Consider the following 21,794-nt stretch of genomic DNA (forward strand, 5'->3'; position numbering starts at 1 on the left):
CATCTTCAACACTTGGCATGGATATCCTCACCCAGTTCACACAAAAATCCATACAGTGGCTTTCCCCTTTTTTACTGAAAATAGATTTCTCATGTAATATATCCTGATTACAGTTTCCCACTCCCTCTATTCCTCCCAGCTCCTCCCCACCTCCCTTCCCATCCAGAGCCGCTCCCTTTCTGACTCTCATTAGAAAAGAGCAGGCTTCTAAGAGATAATAATAAAATCTAACAAAACAAAGTACGGTAAGATAAAACAATCACATCAAAGTAGGACAAGACAAACCATCAGAAGGAAAAGAGTCCAAGAGAAGGTGTGAGAACCTCATTCACGCACTCAGGAATCCTATAAAAACGTTATGCTGGAAGCCATAATACACACAGAGGACTTGGTGCAGACACTGTGCATGTTGCCTGAGTCTCTGTGAGTCCATATGAACTTTGCTTATTTTGATTTAGAGGACCTTGTCTTCTTGGTGTCCTCCATCCCCTCTGACTCTCACACTCTGTCTGCCTCCTCTTCTGTTGGGTTCCCTGAGGTCTGAGGGAAGAGACTTGATGGAAACATCTCATTTATGGCTGAGTGCACCAAGGTCTCTCTCCTCTCTCCCTCCCCCATCTCCTCCTCTCTCTCTCTCTCTGTGTTTTATGTCTGGTTGTGGGTCTCCATATTTGCAAACGATGACTTCTAAGAAAGAAAAAGCCTTTATAAGAGACTGTTCTCACCCCAAAACTCCTTGACCCTCAGAATCCCACCCACTCTTTGGTATACACTTTTTTTTTTTTGGTTTTTACGAGACAGGGTTTCTCTGTATTGTTTTGGAGGCTGTTGGTCCAGCCTGGCCTCGAACTCACAGAGATCCGCCTGCCTATGCCTCCCGAGTGCCCGGCTGGTATACACTTTTAACACAGACTTTGTCAGTTGTATGGCACCTACCTTTAGGCCAAAGACTAAAAAGACAAAATAGACCAGCTGTATCTTTCATTAATTAATGTTTACTATACTATGCTTCATAAAATGATTAAAAACAGAATAAGTCCCTACACGAAGAGTCCCTTTCAATTCACCATATATGCACATACTTTACAAAACTCAGTTAATTTCATTAGCAGCCTTTGTCAGCAAAACCTAAGGACACAAACTCAGTTACTCAGCTCATCTCATCCTAATCGGGGAAACAGATTTTAGGATTCTTTTATAGAAGGAGACCATTAAATGTATGTAAAGGTTGTATAAATTATGCAAAAAGAAAAAAGGTCTTTTCTATGACCCATGGCCCACAGGCTCATACTACGGGACAGCTGTACATGTGTTTTAATTTCAGCCAAAGGGAACGCAGTCAACACTGTCATTTATCAGCAAGACAGCACTACTATTAGCAAAGATACATCAGCCATTGGCAGAAGCATCATCAGCTCTTCTCTGTGGCTGGACCAGGGCTTTGGGACGCCACAGTTTTAGACATTCAGTGCTTAGTTGGCGAAGGACTCACCTTTACTGTCTCAGCTTCTCCCTGCAGACTCTTGGGGGTTCCTTTTTGGTCAGGCACCTTCTGGAAATTTTTGTTTTTAATGGATTGAGATCCTACCCCTTCTCCTTCTATTTGCAGCTTAATTCCTTCAGCATGGGTCGGGTGATCAATACCCCGAGGATTCAGACCACAGTGGAGAGCTAGGAGAGACGAACAAATAGATCTCAGAAAACGCATCATACAAAGAAAGTGTCTGTGACAGAAAATATTTCGTCAGGCCTAAGTGGGAAGAAACAAGGTGTCTGGGAGTTGAGAGGTGGTTTAATGGCTGTAGGAAATAATATGGGTGAAGAAAGAACACAGCATTGTAGGAAATCTTGAGCTTGGAAGTGTAAATCCAAACCCCTGGATTCCAAAGACTTTTACTTTGAGCACCTTACTAATCTTCACATTACAGATGGAGCACCAGACCAGGCAACGGCTTTACTGCCTCGCATTGAGCTATTTCAACCCTGCAGTCTGGTTTATTGCTCTGCCTTCACCCAGACCTTTCTTACTGCCAGCACCCTACTGAAGTCATCTATTCACAAAACATCCATCTACTCAGTCGACCCTCTTATATTCATTCAACTTATATTTATTGGGCGTGTGCATAAACTGTCATTATATGGCAGGATCTTCCATATGGATTAAATAACACAGGTGGAACATTCCAAGAACTGTACAGACAAGTGAACTCATGACTTTTAAAAGTCATCACTGCTGCGGGAAAGAGAAGAAAAGATGAAGGCGTGGGGAACAAGGCACTCAAGCCCAATAGCTATAACTTCTCATGTTAGTCTCTGAAATGACAAACTCTACCAATAAAACCTGGGGCTCAGCTTTTGGTATATCTATTTGGAAAATATGTATAAGCTCCTCCTATGTACCCATGTTATCTAAGAAATAGCAATGAATGTTATGAGAATCATATATTCCTTTAGACAAACTCCCATAAACCACCACTGCACGCGCTTCTGCATAGCTGCATGTATGCACACATATATGTGCATGTGTTTTAGGACGGGTCATAATAAAGTATCTCAGATTTCTCTGTTGCAAACCCATAATATTTAAATTCATTAGATCTTTGATCTCAGCTGGCTCGAAGTCAAACACTAAAACCTCCCTTTTATCTCCGTTAGGACATTAACTCACTAATGATCTCCCATATTCCATCGTCTTTAACCTCCCCCTTGTTACTCTTCCTCTTTGGTCACCTTTTCAAGTCTGTACTCCTGCACCTGTTCCCAGCCTCTCTAGCCAGGCTGTGGTTCCCACTCCTCTCACTGACTTTTGAAGACTATTTTATAGGGAAGGCCACATTGAGAGAATACTTCCCAATAGAAGTGAGGTAAGGCATTTTCCTGCCATCCTCCCCTTTTTACTAACAGGTACTATTGATTCCCATGGCTTTTGATACAGGAAACACAGAATCTGCAGACGTTCAAAACTGAACTTCAGTTTTCCTATGACAAAACCTGTCTGTTGGATTTCCCCATAGCTGAGGAGTCATGTGTGACTTCACACTCCCCAAGATTCACCACAGTCTCTCCCATCTATCAACAAAGCCATTAACTAGAAGTCAAACAACTGCTCAAATGCATCCTTGTTCCATCTCAACAGTCCCCATTGTAGACAACGACAGGAATCACACCCTCAGACTTCAACCAAATTCGTCTGCTTCTTCTTGTCCCTTAAGGCCCGTAAACATAAATGTGTGTATATCATGTCATAAAATGCCCTTACTTAAAGTGTTCTAGTGGCTTCATTTCACACCGAGATACTTCAGAATCCTTCTTCTTGTCCCACAAATCCCATTGTTATCTGTCTTCTTTGATCTTTCCAGCTTGTCTTTCCACATCCAATATCCTTGGTCACCATGCTTTTTTTACTTATTTCCTTTTTCTCTTCACCAAGACCTTTTCCCACTCAAACATCTGTACCTGTTTCTCTGCCTAAAATGTTCTCCATTATTCTCCTAACTGCTACTCAGCCTATAAGCTTTGCCTTTAATATGATTTCTTTATGTCCCTTTTTCTAATCCCCCTTTCATCTCTACACCTATGACCTTCCCCTGGCACACCAGGTACCATGCAAAATAAATATCCAATAATCTACACCATCTGCTTGAAAGGAATATCATAGGCATGCGATTTCCTACCATTTTATATAGAAATTATTAGTGGATTTCTCTTTCCTAAAAGCAGTGAACAGTCACATCCCAATGTTAAGCACTCAGGAAGTATCAGTCTATGCGCCCTCCCTCAGGCTTCTTTCTGAACATCAAATGATATTCATGAAAAACTCTGCCAGACATAATTATATTCATTTTTCAGATAAGGGAAATGAGGCTCAAAAGGGTTATGGTCACAAAAGGTCACTCAGGTGTCTGCAGAAGGTCACAAAGGTCAAGGATCATTTGGAATGCACATGATTTTAAATTAGAGATGAGCATATCCAAATAGATTAAATAGAAAAGAAACTCATAAGCTTTTATAATGGAAAGTTCTTTCAAAGTACAAGTCCCAGGACAGTCCAGTTTGTGGCTCAAGAGTCCCCTAAAGGACCTTGATTCCTCCCCCCCCCCACTCCTCTCCATGCTGCTATCAGCTTTATCCTCTACAGAGAGACCCTTGAGCTACATGCTTCAGGTAATAAACTTGAAGAAGAGAGAATGTAGGCATAGCTCTTTCCTCAAATCATCCTTTAAGTTTTAGTCCTTTCCCATCAGCTGAAAGAGAGTAACATGTTCATTATTCGACTGAAACCCTTGAAGTGACCACAGTGAACTTAAGCCAAGTGAGATTCAACTGCACTCTGTTTCCCAAGCATTTACTACTGCTACTCAATAGAGTTGGGATAGAACGAATATTGAAGAACAAACTACAATGTTGAAATTACAGTGCTAGAAATAGACCCTGTGAGAGCATGAAACTAATTACTGTTAATATCAATCAGCTTCTACATCTCCAAAGACTATCCCTCTTAAAAGGAATATTCAATTACATATACTAAAATTGTGATTATTCTAGAAAGGTGTGTTTCTGTAGGGAGATAGCAGATTCACATGGGATGGAATGAGGCATTAATGAGAGAGAGGAAAATGCCCAGCTTTGATCCTTCTCCTCGAGCATGATCCCCTGTTGCTTTCTGCATTGAAGTTCAGGGTGTGGGAATATTACTGCACTGCCGGGAGCTGCCAACACCTCAGATTTTCTTGCCCTATTGCCTCCCATCAAATCAGACTCCCATACTCCCTTCATCTCTTCCCATGGGTCCCTCCCTTAGAAAGAAGTTTTATTCTACCAGTGCATTACTCTAAATTTTCATCTGGCTTCCCCTTGAGGGGAAGGTGCACATTGAAAGAAGGCGATGCCTTCAAAATGGAATCTTAACACCATTTTCCATGCTAATTACTCTTAACAATGAGGCTGTAAGATAAATTTTGGATTTTAACTCTTCATTTTGAAGTGTTTGATGCCAATGCATTAAATAACAGTCGCAGCTGGAAAACCTTTAGGTAAAGACTTCAAACTTTCTGTGACGTTGATTCAATGACTAGAAACCTGTGAAGCAGAGGGATATTTGAGGAAAGCAAAGACGCATGAAGGGGGGGATGTCTCAGAGATGACCGTTGAGCAGCTGAGCCCAGTAAACTGCATAAACAGCTTCAGTGAAAACAAGCAAGGGTTGTGATGAAGACAGAAATGAGAAGGCAAAAGGGGGCGCCTCTTGTACATGATGAGCAGAGATGAAGGTCACACCTTAGAAGAGGCCACTGGAACATCACTTGATTTGTAAATTTCAGGGACATGCAATTTCAGTGAGAACAAAGCAAAGCCTGTCAGATATATTTTTAGACAAATAAGTCCAAGAGCAAAAAACTAAATCAACCCTAGGCTTGCAGTCAAGGACGGAACAGCTACGGAAGATTTAAGTATTTGCGTGATGAATAGGGCTACGTGTATAGAAAGTCAAGAAACTATACCATGCCTCTTGTTTACAGACTAGCTTATACTTGGAACACAAAATATTTTACCAGTGGAGAAAACTTTCCTACTGATCTAAGGCATGACCAGGTAAGACAGGGGAATTCTTGTTCATTCTACACTTGAACCAATGTGTCTTTTCTTAAATGTGTATCATATGCTGTGCTTGAGATCTGGGAGTGGAGACAATGATGATAAATATTGGATGGTATGTATCTGCCCTCCTAGGATTTGCAGCCATGGTAGGGGAGGCAGACACATCCATGTGGTGGAATATCTATCCACCATATCTTCTTGGGCATTCAATTCCTGACAGCAGTTGTATGAGACAGTGTAACAAAACATTATTGCTGAGGAAGATGTCTTGGCTGACATGTATGGTGAGAAGGTTGGCTTCCCAAACAAGGGAGTTGATCTTACAAAGAGTGACTAAAAAATATTAAGAAAATATGAAAGTCTGGGTTCATGCTGGGAATGACAAAAAATAAGAGTGATACTGGTAAATAAAAGGTAAAAACAATTCTAATGTGGGTGGGTTGAACAAGGGCTGTAAAAAGTGTGACAAATAAAATGGAATTATAATTTAGCTTTAAACATAAAGATCTGGAGAGAGAATACACCATGAATGAACACTTAGGAATTACGCTAAATAAAACAAGCCTGTCATAAAAGGACATAGCTCTGTGTAGTTACTCAAGTCTGCAATCTTAGCTCTGGGAAGACTGAGGCAGCAGCATTGTCACAAGATTGAGACCTAGGCTTCATAAGCAATTTCAGGGCAGCCTGAACTACAGACTTCACTCTTGTCTCAGGAAACCAAAAGCGAATAAAAAGGCAAAAACTGTATGAGTACTTAGAACAACACTTGCATGAATCCACTTATATTAAGTACTTAGAGCAGTAAAATCCACAAAGTTCAAAAGTAAAACAATTTTTACCCAGGGGCTGTGGTTTGGAAGAAGATAGGGGGCTTTTTAGGTGCTTGGTGTTCCAGTTTGGGATAATGAAAGGTTTTGCAGATTGGCAGTGGTTACAGTTACTTAGTGTGAATTTCTTCTATACTACTGGATATTTACAAGAGCTTAAATTATATCTTACCACAATAACAATTTAAAAACTAAGTTAACAACAAAAAGCCCAGTATATTCGTTGTCACTTGATACATACATCATCAAAGAGTAGAAAGCAAAGTTCGCAAGGAATTGTTATTCAAAGGCTTCAGGCTTTCTTCATCAGTAACCTCATTGTTATTCTCAACTAGTGCATTAATGTTTCTGTATATATGGAGTCTGTGTGTGTGTGTGTGTGTGTGTGTGTGTGTGTGTGCGTGCGCGCGCACATAAGGAAAGAAAAACAGCTCAACAACACTTTAGAATTTTTCTGGAAAAGGTGGTGCTGGCATAACTGGAGGCTGACATGTAAAAGACTGCAGATACATCCATGTCTATTGCCATGCACAAAACTTAAGTCCAAATGGATCAAAGACCTCAACATAAATACAGCCACACTGAACCTCTTGGAAGAGAATGTGGGAGGTACCCTTGAACGAACTGGCACAGGAGACACCTTCCTGAACATAGCACCAGTAGCACAGACACTGATATCTATAATTAATAAATGGGGCCTCCTGAAATGGAAGCTTCTGTAAGACAAAAGACACAATCAACAAGACTAAACAGCAGCCCACAAAATGGGAAAGGATGTTCACCAACCCCATATCTGATAGAGGGCTGATTTCCAAAATATACAAAGAACTCAAGAAGCAAGTCTCCAAAACACCAAAGGATCCAATTAAAAAGTGGGGGGACTAAACTAAATAGAGAATTCTCAATAGAGGAGTCTAAAATGGCTGAGAGACACATAAGAAAGTTCTCAACATTCCTAGCCATCAGGGAAATACAAATCAAAACAACTCTGAGATACAATCTGACTTCCATCAGAATGGCTAAAATCAAAAACACCAATGACAGTTTATGCTGGAGAGGATATAGAGAAGGGGGAACACTCCTCCACTGCTGGTGGGAGTGCCAATTCGTACAATCACTTTGAAAATCAGTATGGAGATTCCTCAGGAAAATGGGAATCAGTCTACCACAAGATTCAGCAATTTCACTCTTAGGCACATACCCCAAAGATGCATATTCATACAACAAGGATGTCTGTTCCACTATATTCATAGCAGCATTATTTGTAATAGACAGAACCTGGAAGCAACCTAGATGCCCCTCAACTGAAGAGTGGATAGAGAAAATGTGCATTTACACAATGGAGTACTATTCAGCGCAAAAAAATAAATAAATAAAAGGAATCTTGAAATTTGCAGGCAAATGGATGGCACTATAAGAAACCACCTGAGTGAGGTAACCCAGTCACAAAAAGACAAACATGGTATGTACTCACTCATATTTGGATTTTAGACATGGATCAGGGGAGTGCCAGCCTACAATCCCACTGCCAGAGAGTCTGGGAAACAGAACCTTCATCCAGTGACTGATGGAAGCAGAGGCAGACACCCACAGCTAAACACTGAACTAAACTCCTGGAATCCAGTGACAGAGAGGGAGGACTGATGAGTAAAGGGGTCAAGACTAGGCTGGTTTAACCCACAGAAACAGCTGACCTGAATAAGGGGAAGTTCTTGGAACCCAGACTGATGGCTGGGAGGTCAGCATGAGACTGATCCAGACCCCTGAATGTAGGTATCAGGGAGGAGGCCTAGGCAATCTATGGGGCCTTGGGTAGTAGATCAGTATTTATCCCTGGCATTCAAATGGACTTGGGCTGCCCATCCCACAATGAGGGATGCTTTCTCTGTCTGGACTCTTGGGGGAGGGCCTAGGCCCTGCCCTGAATGAAATGACAGACTTGGGAGATCCCCCATGGAGGGACTCACCCTCCCTGGGGAACAGAGTGGGGATTGGGTGGGGCTGGGAAGTCTGGTTGAGGGGGGAGGATGGGAGGGAGAGGGAGCTGGGATTGACATGTGAAGCAAGCATGTTTGTAATTTAAATAGAAAAAATAATTTAAAAAATTTTTTCTGGAAAAGGAATCACTTCCACACTAGGTTCCACCAAGCTGGGCTGCCACTTGCTGCAAAGCAAGCTTGTTCCTTTCAGAGCTGTACCTCCAGAAGTGCTATTTAGATGTGACTTAGGTGACAGTAACAAACAAGGAAGTGCTAGGATCATTTTGTATCCTCACAATGATATATAATGAAAATTATATATATGTATATAATATATGCATATAGATGATATAGACAGGTGATAGATAAAGACATAGATATAGCTATAATAAGAGTCACAACATATACCACATCACCCCCACTGACGTAGGGTGTACTGTGTGTGCGTCTCTGCCTTTGCCGGCCTCTCTGACATTATTTGAGTGGATAACCCCTCCAGGCAGTATTCATGTTGTCTTCTTCTTTCCACTGTGAGGCCTTAACTGAGCTTGCATTCAGTGTATTTATCTAAACAATGTTGACAATTCACATTTTTTCTTATTAGAAGATCAGAATGTGCCTCTGTGTGTATGTGCTATGCATTGCAAATATTTCTAACATGCCTGCCTAGGCTACCAACAGTTCCCAGGAGAACTACTACATTTTATTGAGCTTTACACACTCAGTGCCTGGCTGAATAACCAATGTAACAGTACATATCTAGTCACTGTTTAAAGAAAAGGCTAAACGTGATGGAATGATTCTGATTCAGTCCTACTCATTGTGGTTGGCTTTTGAATAACGTGTATTTTTCAGAACAGCAAATAAAGGTTGCTTCCAGAATACCTGTCCAATTCTCAAAATGACAGAAATACAGAGCTATTTCGATATGTTTGACTATCATCTGCAGAATGGAGATGTTCTTGTTCATTTTTGTCCTCCAAAAAAGGCCTAAGTAGCTGTATCCAATGAATGTTGTCAAGTGAATGAATGATCTTATAAATAAAGATATTGCAATCCTTATTATTAGCTTCTAGAATTGAGGTAGCCTGTTTAAAATTGCATGTGTTTGTCTTGTTCCCAGGTAGAGATGAAGTCCCTGAAGAAAACAGCCCTTCTGTCACACCCTCCTCATACACCATACACAGAGTAGATGCCCTACAAATATCGTTTTAAGTAATAACTATAGATCAATCATTCTGGATTAAAATTCAGTGGTAACTTTCTAGCATAAATAATCTGACCATCACACAGGTTCTGCTTCTCCTTGTTGCAGACACGTTGGAATGCAAACACGTTTCCAGTACTCGCCACTCCATCCACTCCAATAATAGGGCTTCAAAGCCCTCTTCAATTTCCCAGCTGCCCTTACAGCCACAGGTGTCTGTAGGCAGATGCTAGTGCAGAGGACACCAGCAGGAGTTTGAGGAGAGGGAAAAATACTGGAACTGAAAAATAAGGCCATAATTTGATACAAGCTTGCCCTCTTCTTTTTACTTGGAATTCAAGGGAAGTCTAGAATGTCTACATACATGAGAGCTAGCCAAGAGACAAACAGTCACACTGGCTCTGAAATCTTTGATGGAATCAGATTTTGTCCCTAAATACTAACTTTTGGTCTTCAGAGCACATGAGAAAAATGATTGTGAGTCAAATCGCCTATAATTTTTATGTGACTTGTAAAATGTATTACTTCATTTTAACCAACAATAGATGACTTCTTATTGCTTCTTAAAGGAGAAAAAATGCAAAACTGGCCCTAGGAAAACATTATGGTCCAGGTTTCATACATTCATCATGACTCAGAAGCTGGATAAGCACAGTAGTAATGTACAAGGCAGGAGAAAGGATAGGCAGGGCTGGCAGGCAGAAAAAAGAAACAGGAGAAAAAGAACAAAGAGAGATAAAGGAGCAAGAAAAGAAAGGGCCGATGATTCAGCCATACAGCCAGACATGGAGTAAGAAGGAAACAAAACATACAAAAATAGAGAAAGGTAAAAGCAAGAGAAAGGTAAAAACAGAGGTAGACAGGATAATTAAATAGAAGCTGTCTAGAAACAAACCAAACTAAGGCCAGACATTTATAAATAAGAATAAGAATCCATGCATCTGTATGTGATTATTTGGGAGCTTGCTGGTGGGCCCCCAAAAGAGTAAAAAGGAGGAGGAACCTCCCTCAACAATGCTGGGGTACAAGAAGCCAATCCCTAAACCCTAGAAACAGCACTCAGAAATCCCTAGGTCTTTGCAGGCCATCTTCTAATCAATTTCATTCTCCCCTACCCCCAGGCAATTCAAGGTGTGCCTAATTTTATCACTTGAGGCAGAATATGAGGAACCAGAATGTAATTTACAAAACTCTCCTCTAGTGAGCTAAATCTAGCTTATCACACACATGCTGAAGCTTCAGATTTGTAAACACAAGCAAAACTCCTTTTCTCTGTACTGGTGCTGAAATATAAATAATCAGAAAAGTAATGCAGCAGCACTGAACAATGGATGTATCCATCCTCAGAGCATCCAAACAATCAGTAATACGTAGGGCTTTTATTCCATGGAAGAAAGGACCAAGAAGGAAGAAGATATCCCATCAATGAAAATAAAAGAGAAGAAATAGAATGAAGACTCACAAAACATACCAGTTGTCCTCATCTGTGCTGGACAGTTTCATGTCATCTTGACACAAGCTAGAATCATTAGAGAGAAAGTAGCCTCAACTGAAAAAAATGGCTCCCTAAGTCCTGGTTGTAGGGATGTATGAAGATCATTTTCTTAGTGATTGATGGGGGAGGCCTAGTCCACTGTGGGTAGTTCCATCCCTGGACTTATGGTCCTAGGTTCTATAAGAAAATTGGCTGACCATCCATAATGAGTAATCCAGTAAGTAGCACTTCTCCATGGTTTCTACATCAGCTTCTAAATTCAGTTTCCTCCCATGTTTGAGTTCCTAGACTTCCTTCACTGGAAATAAATTCTTCCCTCCTCAAGTTTCTTCAGTCATGGTGTTTCATTACGATAATAGTACCCCTAAGACAATACCCATGTATACAATGGTAGCCTTTGCAATGCTGATGTGATTTTTTGGAGCTGGGCCAAGATGACTGTTAATCCCAGCCAGATGTTCACACCACATGCAGCTATGGGATGACAGTGTCCCTTCTGAAGCACATGATAAACACCCACTCTGCCTTTTCTTTTTTGTCTACAGAGACAATTTCATCTTTGTTGAATAGATTCTTACAATCAATGCCATTCTTCAAAGACTACCTAATTGTAAGGACTACATCAAATATCCACCCATCTTACCCAGTATATCTGGAGTAGACAGTCTAAATATAATAGATATTAAAAGAATATTTAAGTATTTTATTATCAGTAAATAGCGAGGGGAAAGGTTTAGACAATCTTTGAGGTGCAAACATATTAAATATTCTCACTTTTAAAAAGGACATAATGGTCAATAATACTGAGGTACCTAAATTATTAGAGAACAGATGTGGGGATCTTTTTGTGGGCATGACAAATTATCTACATCATTTCACTTTAAAATATTTTTAACAATGGTATATGAAGCCTATTTCATACTATGGATGGAGAACTAGATACATAGATAATAAATAATAGATAGAACCAAAGTTGTCCAATCACTATGTATTATCGATTTATGAAATGATGCTTGTTCACAGGTGCTGTACTCTGTTTTGTCGTTAAAGTTATTCCATAAAATAAAACCCAGACTGATGGCACTACAAGTAAGACAATCATAACACTGAATAGGAGATAAAGCAGACCATATAAAGATCTTCCAACTAGAGGAAAAGTGTGGATATGAATTCCTGCCGTTATCTTTCCCTCATGTATACAAGACTCAGAGCTGAAGGAGCCTAGGCAAGGAGACATGACTGAAACTCAGCAGCAAAGGATCAGGAAAGGGAGAGCCTAGAAATGTGGAAAACATTTAGACATAACTCTCCTACTCTGGTTTGAGAGAAAGCAATGTAACCCTTCTATCCCTTCAAGAAAAAACTGAGGAGAACGACTTCCACCCTCAACTCAGTTGAAACAAGTTACCCCAATATATCAAGAAGGCAGATTTCGCAGGGGGCCAAACACAAAGATCAATTTTCAGGGCTATAAACTAGTAATGAAGTTACTTCCTCACCCACAAAGTGTCAATTACAATGATATATTAAGGGTGGACTTGCCCTGCTACCAGGCAAGATCTGAACCCTCCTTCTTAGGGTAGTATCAAGAGGAAACTTTCTAGACAGGGAGGACTTTGATTAGCATTTTTCCATAAGGAAGGGTTTCACCTTCAGGTATCAAGTGATGGTAGCTTGCATTCTAACTCCATCTTGTAATAGCTACCTTGTACCCCATCCCCTTGTCCAGAGTCAGGTTAAAGGCCTCAAACAAAAACAGATAATTTCAATGAGATCCAGATTCTCCTGACATGACATGAAAATACCCATTTCAATGAAAACAAAACTGCCTATAACCAAGAATCAAAAGGATCGCAAACAAAATGAAAAAAAAAAGATAATTAATGGATGCCACCATCAAGACTACAAGAAAGTATTGGATAAGGATATTAAAGCAGATATTATGAACATACTTCAGTGAGAAACTACTAGTGGTAGTTTGAATGTAATTGATCACCATAATCTCATAGGAAGTGGCACTATTAGGAGGCATGGCCTTGTTGGGATGCATATAGCCTTATTGGAGGAAGTCTGTCACCGTGGGGGTGGACTTGGAGGTTTCATATGCTCAGGCTACTGCCCAGTGTCTCAGTCAACTTCCTGTTGCCTGCAAGATATAGGACTCTCAGCTATTCTTCCAGCACCATTTGTGCCTTCATGCTGTCATTCTCCCAATCATGACGAAAATGGACTGAACCTCTGAAACTGTAAGGGAGCCATCCCAATTAAATGTTTTCCTTATAAGAGTTGCTATGGTCATGGTATCACTTCACAACAATAGAAAACCATAACTAAGATGCTACATTTTACACAAATGGGAAAGATAGAAAGCTCCAGTGAAGGAATAGAAAATTCCCTTAAAGAAATAGACAAAATAAAGAACAAATTAAAATGTGACAGCTGAAACAATATAATAACCAAATTAAAAGGTTAAGTGCATAGATTGGGCAGTAAAATGGAGGGAATAAGGACTATTTAAAGAAGGTTTAGAAGTCCCTGTTGGGGTCAAAAGGCTGGGTGCCTTGTTTTAATTTGTGTGATATTTTGTAAATTGAAAAATTAGCATTCAATACATGTTGCTTATTGCATATGGGTTAACTTAATGTTAATAAAAACAATAAAGGTACTAAATAAACTTTAATTACAGTTACAAATATACAAATATGACTGACATATTTACTCATCTTCATTCAATGCAACAAGTAAAATATAAGCTCTACTACTGTCTTGTAATATATGCATTTAAATATGCAGTCATCTCATGTGTTCTATACAACAGGAATTATAATATCCTTTTACCTTTTACCCTTTCATTGTTATTATGTTGGTAAGACAAGATGTTAATAAAGCAGCTGACATCTAACATGAATTTAATGAATACCTACATTTTATCTGTATTCCACAACCCTCCTTCCATGGAGATACAACATTAGGAACTCTAAGTTTTAATAACTGTTAAAGATATTGATCATCTGTTTTAAAGGAAAGAATTATAAATGGCATTCCTTAGTGAAAAATACAAACTAAAGTGAAATTCAGCTGAGAAACAAGAAGTGTAAAGAAAAGCTTTATATATGCATATGTACATACACACATACTGACACAAATGCTTATATATCATGTATATTTATATCACATATATACACATATATATTTTGGGAGTTGAGGAATGGTGTCACAAGTAACGATAAAACACTACCTTTTTATTTATTTTAATTTCATTTTACATTCCAATTACAGTTTTCCCTCCCACCCCTCCTCGCCCACCCCTTGCTTCCCCCCAGGCCACCCTCCCACCAAAGGATAAGGCCCCCCATGGAAAAATCAACAAAGCTTGGCCCATTAAGTTGAGGTAGGACCACACACACCCTTCTCCACATTAAGGCTGAGACCTCAACATAAATCCAGTTACATTGAACCTGATAAAAGAGTAAGTGGGAAGCATTGGCACAGGAGACCGCTCATAAATATAACACCAGTAGCACAGAAACTGAAAGCAACAATCATTAAATAGGACCTCCTGGAACTTGAAAGCTTCCATAAGGCAAAGAATATCTACAAAACATATAAAAGCTCAAGAAACTAGACACAACCAAAGTATCAAATAATCCTATGAAAAAAGGGGGTACAAATCTAAGCAGAGAATTCTCAACAGAACAATCTCAAATGCCCAAAAGACATTTAAAGAACTGCTCAACATCCTTAATCATCAGGGAAACACAAATCAAAATGGCTCTGAGATTCCATCTTATACCTGTCAGAATGGCTAAGATCAAAAATATGAAGGAAAAGTGCACCTTCACTGCTTCTGGGAGTGCAAACTTGTACAGTCATGTTGGAAATCAGTATGGCAGTTTCTCAGAAAATTGGGAATCAATCTACCTCAAGACCAATGATACCACCCTTGGGCACATACCTCAAAGGATGCTCAATCATATCACAAGGACATTTGCTCAACAATGTTCATAGCAGCATTATTTGTAATAGCCAGAACCTGGAAACAACCTAGATGCCCCTTAACTGAAGAGTGGATAGAGAAAATGTGGTATATTTATACTGAGGCTCCAAATGACGCTGTAACGATAAGCGACACACTTACTGAAAGTAAAACTAAGTATTTATTGTAGAAATTACTCACAAGATACCAAACAAGTAACCCAGAAGAGCCAAGTAGTTTTCCGCTGCCGAACCGGAAGCTGAACTCCGGGAAAAGAGACCAAGACTTCCTGTGTGCTGTCTTTTATGCCTTCCCCCGTAACACCCCCTAGCCATGCCCAAAAGTGGGCCTGGCTAGTGACGTAGTTCACCGCCTACGTACGTATACGTCTTTACCGTATACGTCTTTAGTCATGCCTAAAGTGGGTGTGGTTAGCGGTGTGGTAAACCGCTCTTTTATTACCTCATCTGTATGCGCCTCTAGTAAGTCACATGGTTAATGGCGGCATACAGGCTTCCTCCTACATTATACAATGGAGTAAAAACAATAACATCATGAAATTTTCAGGCAAATGAATGGAACAAGAAAATAAAACATCCTGAGTGAGGTAACACAGACTGAAAGAAAAAAAAACAAACAAAAAACAAACAAAAAAAGTCACAGTATGTACTCACTCATAAGTGAATACTAGGTTTAAAACAAAGGATAACCAGACGACAATCCACAACTCCAAAGAATACAGGTAACAAGGAGGACCCTAAGACAGAAACACAGATCACTCTAGGAAGAAAAATTACACTTTACATGGGTAAAGTGGGAGTGAGGGGGTGGTAAAGGAGAGGGGATAGGAGATAATGACATGAGAGAATGGGATGGTCAAGTTTGAGGAATGATGGAGTTGGAAAGCAATGAAAGTGATATCCTGATAGAGCCATTATGGAGTTAGAGAGAAACCTGTTGCTAGGAAAATACCCAGAATCCACAAGGAAGACCCCACCTAAGATTCCAAGCTGGGGAGAGGGTGACTGAACTGGCCTTCTGTAATCAAATTGGTGAATACCCCAACTGTCACCATAGATCCTTCATCCAGTAATTGATGGAATTGTAGATGCAGAGATCTACAACCAAGCACCAGGCTGAGCTCTGGGAGTCCGGTCAAAGAGAGGAAGGAGGGAGTTTATGTGCAAGGGAAGTCAAAACCATGACGGGGAAATCTACAGAGACAGCTGAACCAAGCTCTTGGAAACCCATGAACTCTGGAATAACCAGCTGTGGAGACTCCAGCTGTGGTATATGTTGTGACTCTTATTATAGCTATATCTATGTCTTTATCTATCACCTGTCTATATCATCTATATGTATATATTATATACATATACACTCCTGGAAACAACCTAGATGCCCCTCAACTAAAGAGTGGATAAAGAAAGTGTGGTACATTTACACAATGGAGTACTACTCTCTGGTGCATGAGTTAGCTTGTGGGAGCTCATTCTGTATGGCGAGGTAACTCCAACAGTAGAACCAGATAATTAAAAAATAAATGTGACCCTAGCATAGGAGCTCTCTACTTGTTACTACCTGGTACTTTGAAAAGGGGGAAATAAGCAGTAAATGATTGATGTGTATAGATAGCTTTTCATCTACAGTGCAGGGATATTCAAAGGAGGTAGACCCAAAGATTTGAAGCAACATGGTTAAGATCACAGGAGGGGAAACTAGTACCATGACAACAGTTAGCAGCTGACTTAATCTTATATCAGTACAATTTCAAATTCCTTCCCTCCATTGTGCCATGTGACTATGGCTGCTGTACTCAGTGCACATTACTAAGCATCTTCATCATTATATAGAATGCTACTGGACTGCCCAAGTGTGAGGACTATCAGTGGCTTCTCTGTCTTAAAATCAACCTGTTAGTTCTATAAGTGTTACTTTGATGGTACTGAAGGGGAAAAAATGAAGTCAGAAATTACCTTAGGAGATCATGTTTTAAGAGTTGTTTAAAATCATCGAAGTAGTCATATCTACATAAAGATAAGAGAAAATGATAATGCCTTAACAAGGGATGATATAAAACACTTGGTCCTTTGAAATGAAACAGATTTTGTAACCTGCCTATTATTTTTTCATATACATTTCAAACATGGTTTTGTAGAAGCAAGTGACTTCCTGTTTAGTTACTTCAGACAATTGTCAGATTTTTATTGAATAATCTATTCCCCAGCCTGGTTGCTTCTGTCACAAATCACAGATATTTTCCTGTTAAAGCTTTTAGACAACCAAGATTATCTTGGAAGGAGAAAGAGATGAACTGGGGTTCACAGATAAACCAGCTCTGGCAAAGCTCAGTTTCCTAAAAAGGCAGCTCCCCAAAACCGATCCAGACAAGACAGGAACGTGGGGGCGAAGCTGTCATAGGCCGTCAGCAAAATGAAAAGTAGTCTGCTCTTTGTGTCTTCTGCTCAAAAAATGGCCACAGGGCCAGGCCTGCTTTCCTTCTCCCATCATTCTCCCTGCAGTTTTGGGGGTTCACTGAGTCTTTTATGACATCAGACTAGAAATAGTAGGTGTGTCTTATATGCCTATGTGTTTGAAGCTTGTAAAAAAAAAACTATAGAAAGTATGTGTGTTCTCATTTTAAAAGTGTCTCTAAAAGCCCAGACTCTTAATACAGTTACACTATTACAGAAAGGCAAGCTGACCAATAGTTACAGAGGAGCAAAAAAAAAAAAAAAAAAGATATCTGCAGCAGTAAGAGGTGTACAAAAAGTACTGAGGACAAGATGGGAAACTGAGAAATGCCAGGGGAATTCTTCCAAGCCAAAAAAAAAAGGAAAAGAAAAGAAAGAAAAACAGGAAAGGTTTCATAAGAACTTCATATTTCAAATTAGTCTGAAGAGGAAGTCAGGCTTCCAAGTACGTATCATAGGAAGCCACCAAGCAAACGTTTTAAAAAGGGTGCAGTTTGGGGAATGGATGTTTGTACAGAAGAGAAAACCACTTGGAACCTAAAGTATATTAATAGAAATTATGACAGGAAGGTCAGCTGTGGTGGAAGATACCTTTCATCCCAGCAATTATGAGGTAGAGACAGGTGGATCTCTGTGAGTTCAGGACAGCCTGGTCTACACAGTAAGTTCCAGGACAGTGTGGGGGGACGGTAGGAGGGAGAAAGAAAAGAAAAAAATCAATCATGGAGGGAGTGGGGAAGGAGGCTTATGATGGGACATATGTTATAGTTTGCTTCTCTGGTACAGGGAGACAACATTGACAAGAAGCAGTTTTGGGAAGAAAGGTTTATGTGGCTAACAGGTCCATTACTGAGGGAAGCCAGGGCAGGAACTCAAGACACAAACTGAAGTAGAGACCATGGAGGAACACTGCTTTATGGCTTGATCCTCGGGGCTTGTTCAGACTTTCTCATACAATGCAGGACCACTTGTCCTGGGGTGGCACCTCCCACAATGGTCTGGGCCCTACGAAACTGACCATTAACCAAGAAAATACCCCCATAAACATGATTCTAAGATAGTCTGAAGGGATCAATTTTTCAATTGAGGTTTTCCTTTCCTAAGTGACCCCAGTTTATGAAGACTTAACTAAACTAACCAACATAGCCTCTAGAAAGTCTAAGGCCCCAGCTTATGTTCAGCTGAGAAGAAGGGTAATAGAAATTTGACAGAAAAATAATAATATAGGTGTCATTACTTTGAGCAAGTAGGGCGCTGGGCATTAGCATAAGAAATAAGGAATCCTTTCTCCCTGAACAATTATGTAGTCATTAAATATTTCAAGCAGGAAAAAGAACTTAGCTCTTGTAGTTTCCATACTATGCATGAATAAACACAGAACAACAACATTCAAGTTCAATATTCTGCTACATGAGCATCCTTCAAGATGAGGTATGCATATTAGGGTGTCATTGCTTATGACTGAGAGTGTAGCTTGGCAGTAGAACATGTGCTGAACACAAACAGGCCTTGGGCTAGATCTCTGCTTCCTTCATAAAATGATGATACAGTTCTATTGTGTTCTATACCTCAATTCCTCACTCTGGACTCTCAAAACAACCACATTGCTTGCGTTAAGTGATGATGCTTCAAGACATCGTAATTTAAAGGGCATCCCTTTATATGCTAAGTCCGCCAGGGAAACTAATTGGTGATGGTTAGCATATATTCCAAAGCCCTAATACTCCTACCCTACAGCTGAACCCTAGTGGGTATGTATCCCATGGACATTTTAATCGCATACAGTTGCATGCTGAGCTATAGGATAACCAAAGAAACAAAACCACCAAACAGAACATGATAGTGTGTTTAAGAAAGATTTATAATCCCACTTAGCTTTTCAAATCAGATGATGTTTCTGAAGTATTTTAGCAGTTGTCTCATTGGTCTATGTCTTCTTGGCTGGCATACAAAAGCAAACAGCAAAAGTCTAAAGAATCCACTCTAAAAGATTAGCAATTTACTTTATGGTGGTGTAAATTATTTCTAAATATGCATCTAGTCACTTCTCAATATGATGGCCATTACAACATTGTAAACACCAACTGTTACTATTTAGCTGGATCCTTAAGAATGGAGGTGCAGGGAGGGGGAGTCAAGAACACAGAGCTCATTTGAGAAAAATTCTAGCTACCCTGCCATTTGCCTCCACGGCTGCTGCTGCTGTTGCTATCAAAAGCCAGGGACGGAACATCTCTTAGAGTCCTTGTTTTCACTTTATCTGAGGCCTCCTTTTTGGCTCTACTACCAACAGGTTTCTCACCTGGCCTCTGAAGCTCTTAGGGCATGAACCATGCTTACTTCTGTAATCTTATTCAACAGCCAGGGGAACTTTTTACTGATTTTCCTGGGCAGGCCAATGAGACAGTGGAGCAGAGAGAACTGGGTCCCACTAGGGAAATATTAATCAAACAATTGGTTTGGGAAGGGCTTAATGCTCCAACACCCAATGCAGTCACAGTGGTCTACAGTAAGGACGTTTATAAGTGGGTACTGCCCACGTGAGATCTTCACCCCAGTAATGGTCTCATCACTGCCCTCACTGCTTCCCTGGATGCCCTCCTTGCAGACACGCAGCACGTCAATGACACAGCCAAGGGCCCCAAAGCAGACACATCATGCTAGGGATACAGCAAATCAGACCATCTGTGGTGTGACTGCCCCTGGGCAAAACTTAGGACCCTATACTCCAGATACATTTAGGGATTTCATTGGTAAAGGGTTATAGATCACAGCCTGCTGAAGCATCTGCCCCTTTAAACTCCAGGCAGGGCACTCCTCAGCCCTGCCAGTAAGAGGAGGCTCTGATAATCCAAAAATCTACAGGGCACTGCCCAGTTTTTGCATGCTCCCCAATGCTGACCTGTTGGGGAAGTCTTATGTCAATAAGGCACTGTTGAGCCAATAGGAATCTAGATAGGTGGGACTAGGAGTCCAGGAGGACTCTGGGAAGGAGAAACACAGGAGAGTCGACATGTAACGCCATGGGGTAGGAGCCTGGAAACTTCTCCAGTAAGAGACATACTTAGATTAACAATTATGGGGTAACTACGTAAATCAGAGCTAGCCAGTAAGAAATAAGCAAGGCCAACAGCTTCATAATTAATATAGCCTCCTGTGTGTTTATTTGGGACTGATGCGGCTCTAGAACCAGGCTGGCGGGAAGGATTCTTTCAAGGAAAAGTTTTCTCTTTACAGAATGGTTGTCAGGAGTGGGATTGAATTTCCACACAAAATAACAAAAGATTTAAAGGAATTTTAGAAACAAAAGAATGGAGAGAAGCACAGATTTTTGGTAGCAGCAGTTTCTCAGGTGGGCTCTATTTTGCTAGCGACAAGCCGAGATTCACGTGGCTCGCTTACTGGAGTCTTCCTGACTCGGCATAAAAAGAAAAAAAAACCCAGCAAGGTTGTTTTAAGAGACTCTGCTAACAATTGAAAAGTTGTACGGACAGCTGGAAGTGGCAGCTTTTGCTGGAGGTCAGCATGGACTGAGGCGGTAAGCTGGAGTCATGCTTACGCCCGCCATCTTGAAAAAATTCGGCAGTTTAAAACAGCCGCGGTTTTACAGATAAGACACGTGGCCAGAAAAACAAAGATTTACAGTAAAGTCAGACTTGGATGAAGAAAAACCTCTGAAGGTTTACAATGTGTTTAAAAATATACGTAAGATTGAGAGAGAAAATAAAGAAGCCGGCTGTGGTGGCTCATGCCGGTAGGAATTGCTCCAGAGGCAGAGGCAGGCAGATTTCCAAAGAGAAACCCTGTCTCAGAGAAAAATAAATAAAAGTGAAAGAAATAGAGTAATAATAATAATAGATAATTAAATAAACCACGTAAAGATGGAAAATACACAGAGAGTCTGGATACTGTATGCTATTGTGTTTTTCAGTTTTTTGCTTGCTCAGGAAGGAACAACTGCTAAAATACACTTGATTATAAATGCTGCTGAATTAATTCAACTTATATCTTTTAAAAATGCCTTGACTTCAAAATTTAAGTATAATGATATGTTACTTAGGAAAGGAGATTTTACTTATGTTTCTACAGAAAATGAAAAGCTGAGGATTCCTTCTAGGCTTCTGTGGTTTGACGAACCAAGACCCCCAGAAGCAGTGGACCAGGTGTTCCAACAACTGAAACAGCTAAGATGATACAGCCTTACAGACGCTGAAAATAAGGACTTATACAGGTTT

The 21,794-nt window shown here is 40.2% G+C and overlaps 1 protein-coding gene across 10 annotated transcripts in view; it reads right to left on the minus strand.

Moving 5' to 3' along the window:
• Positions 1-21,794, minus strand: part of Samd12 (sterile alpha motif domain containing 12) — a 439,420-nt gene that overhangs the window by 389,946 nt on the left and 27,680 nt on the right. For all 10 annotated transcript variants that reach the window (XR_005870605.1, XR_005870604.1, XM_040730487.1 and 7 more), the window contains exon 2: positions 1,493-1,671. Coding sequence is in view for 8 of the 10 variants with exons in the window: in XM_040730487.1 (XP_040586421.1) it covers positions 1,493-1,671 (179 nt within the window). In the remaining 2 variants the exon portion in view is untranslated. The remainder of the gene's footprint in view (positions 1-1,492; positions 1,672-21,794) is intronic.

This window comes from Mesocricetus auratus, unplaced genomic scaffold, assembly GCF_017639785.1.
Source record: "Mesocricetus auratus isolate SY011 unplaced genomic scaffold, BCM_Maur_2.0 Super-Scaffold_100023, whole genome shotgun sequence".
In the NCBI taxonomy this organism is placed as follows: domain Eukaryota; kingdom Metazoa; phylum Chordata; class Mammalia; order Rodentia; family Cricetidae; genus Mesocricetus; species Mesocricetus auratus.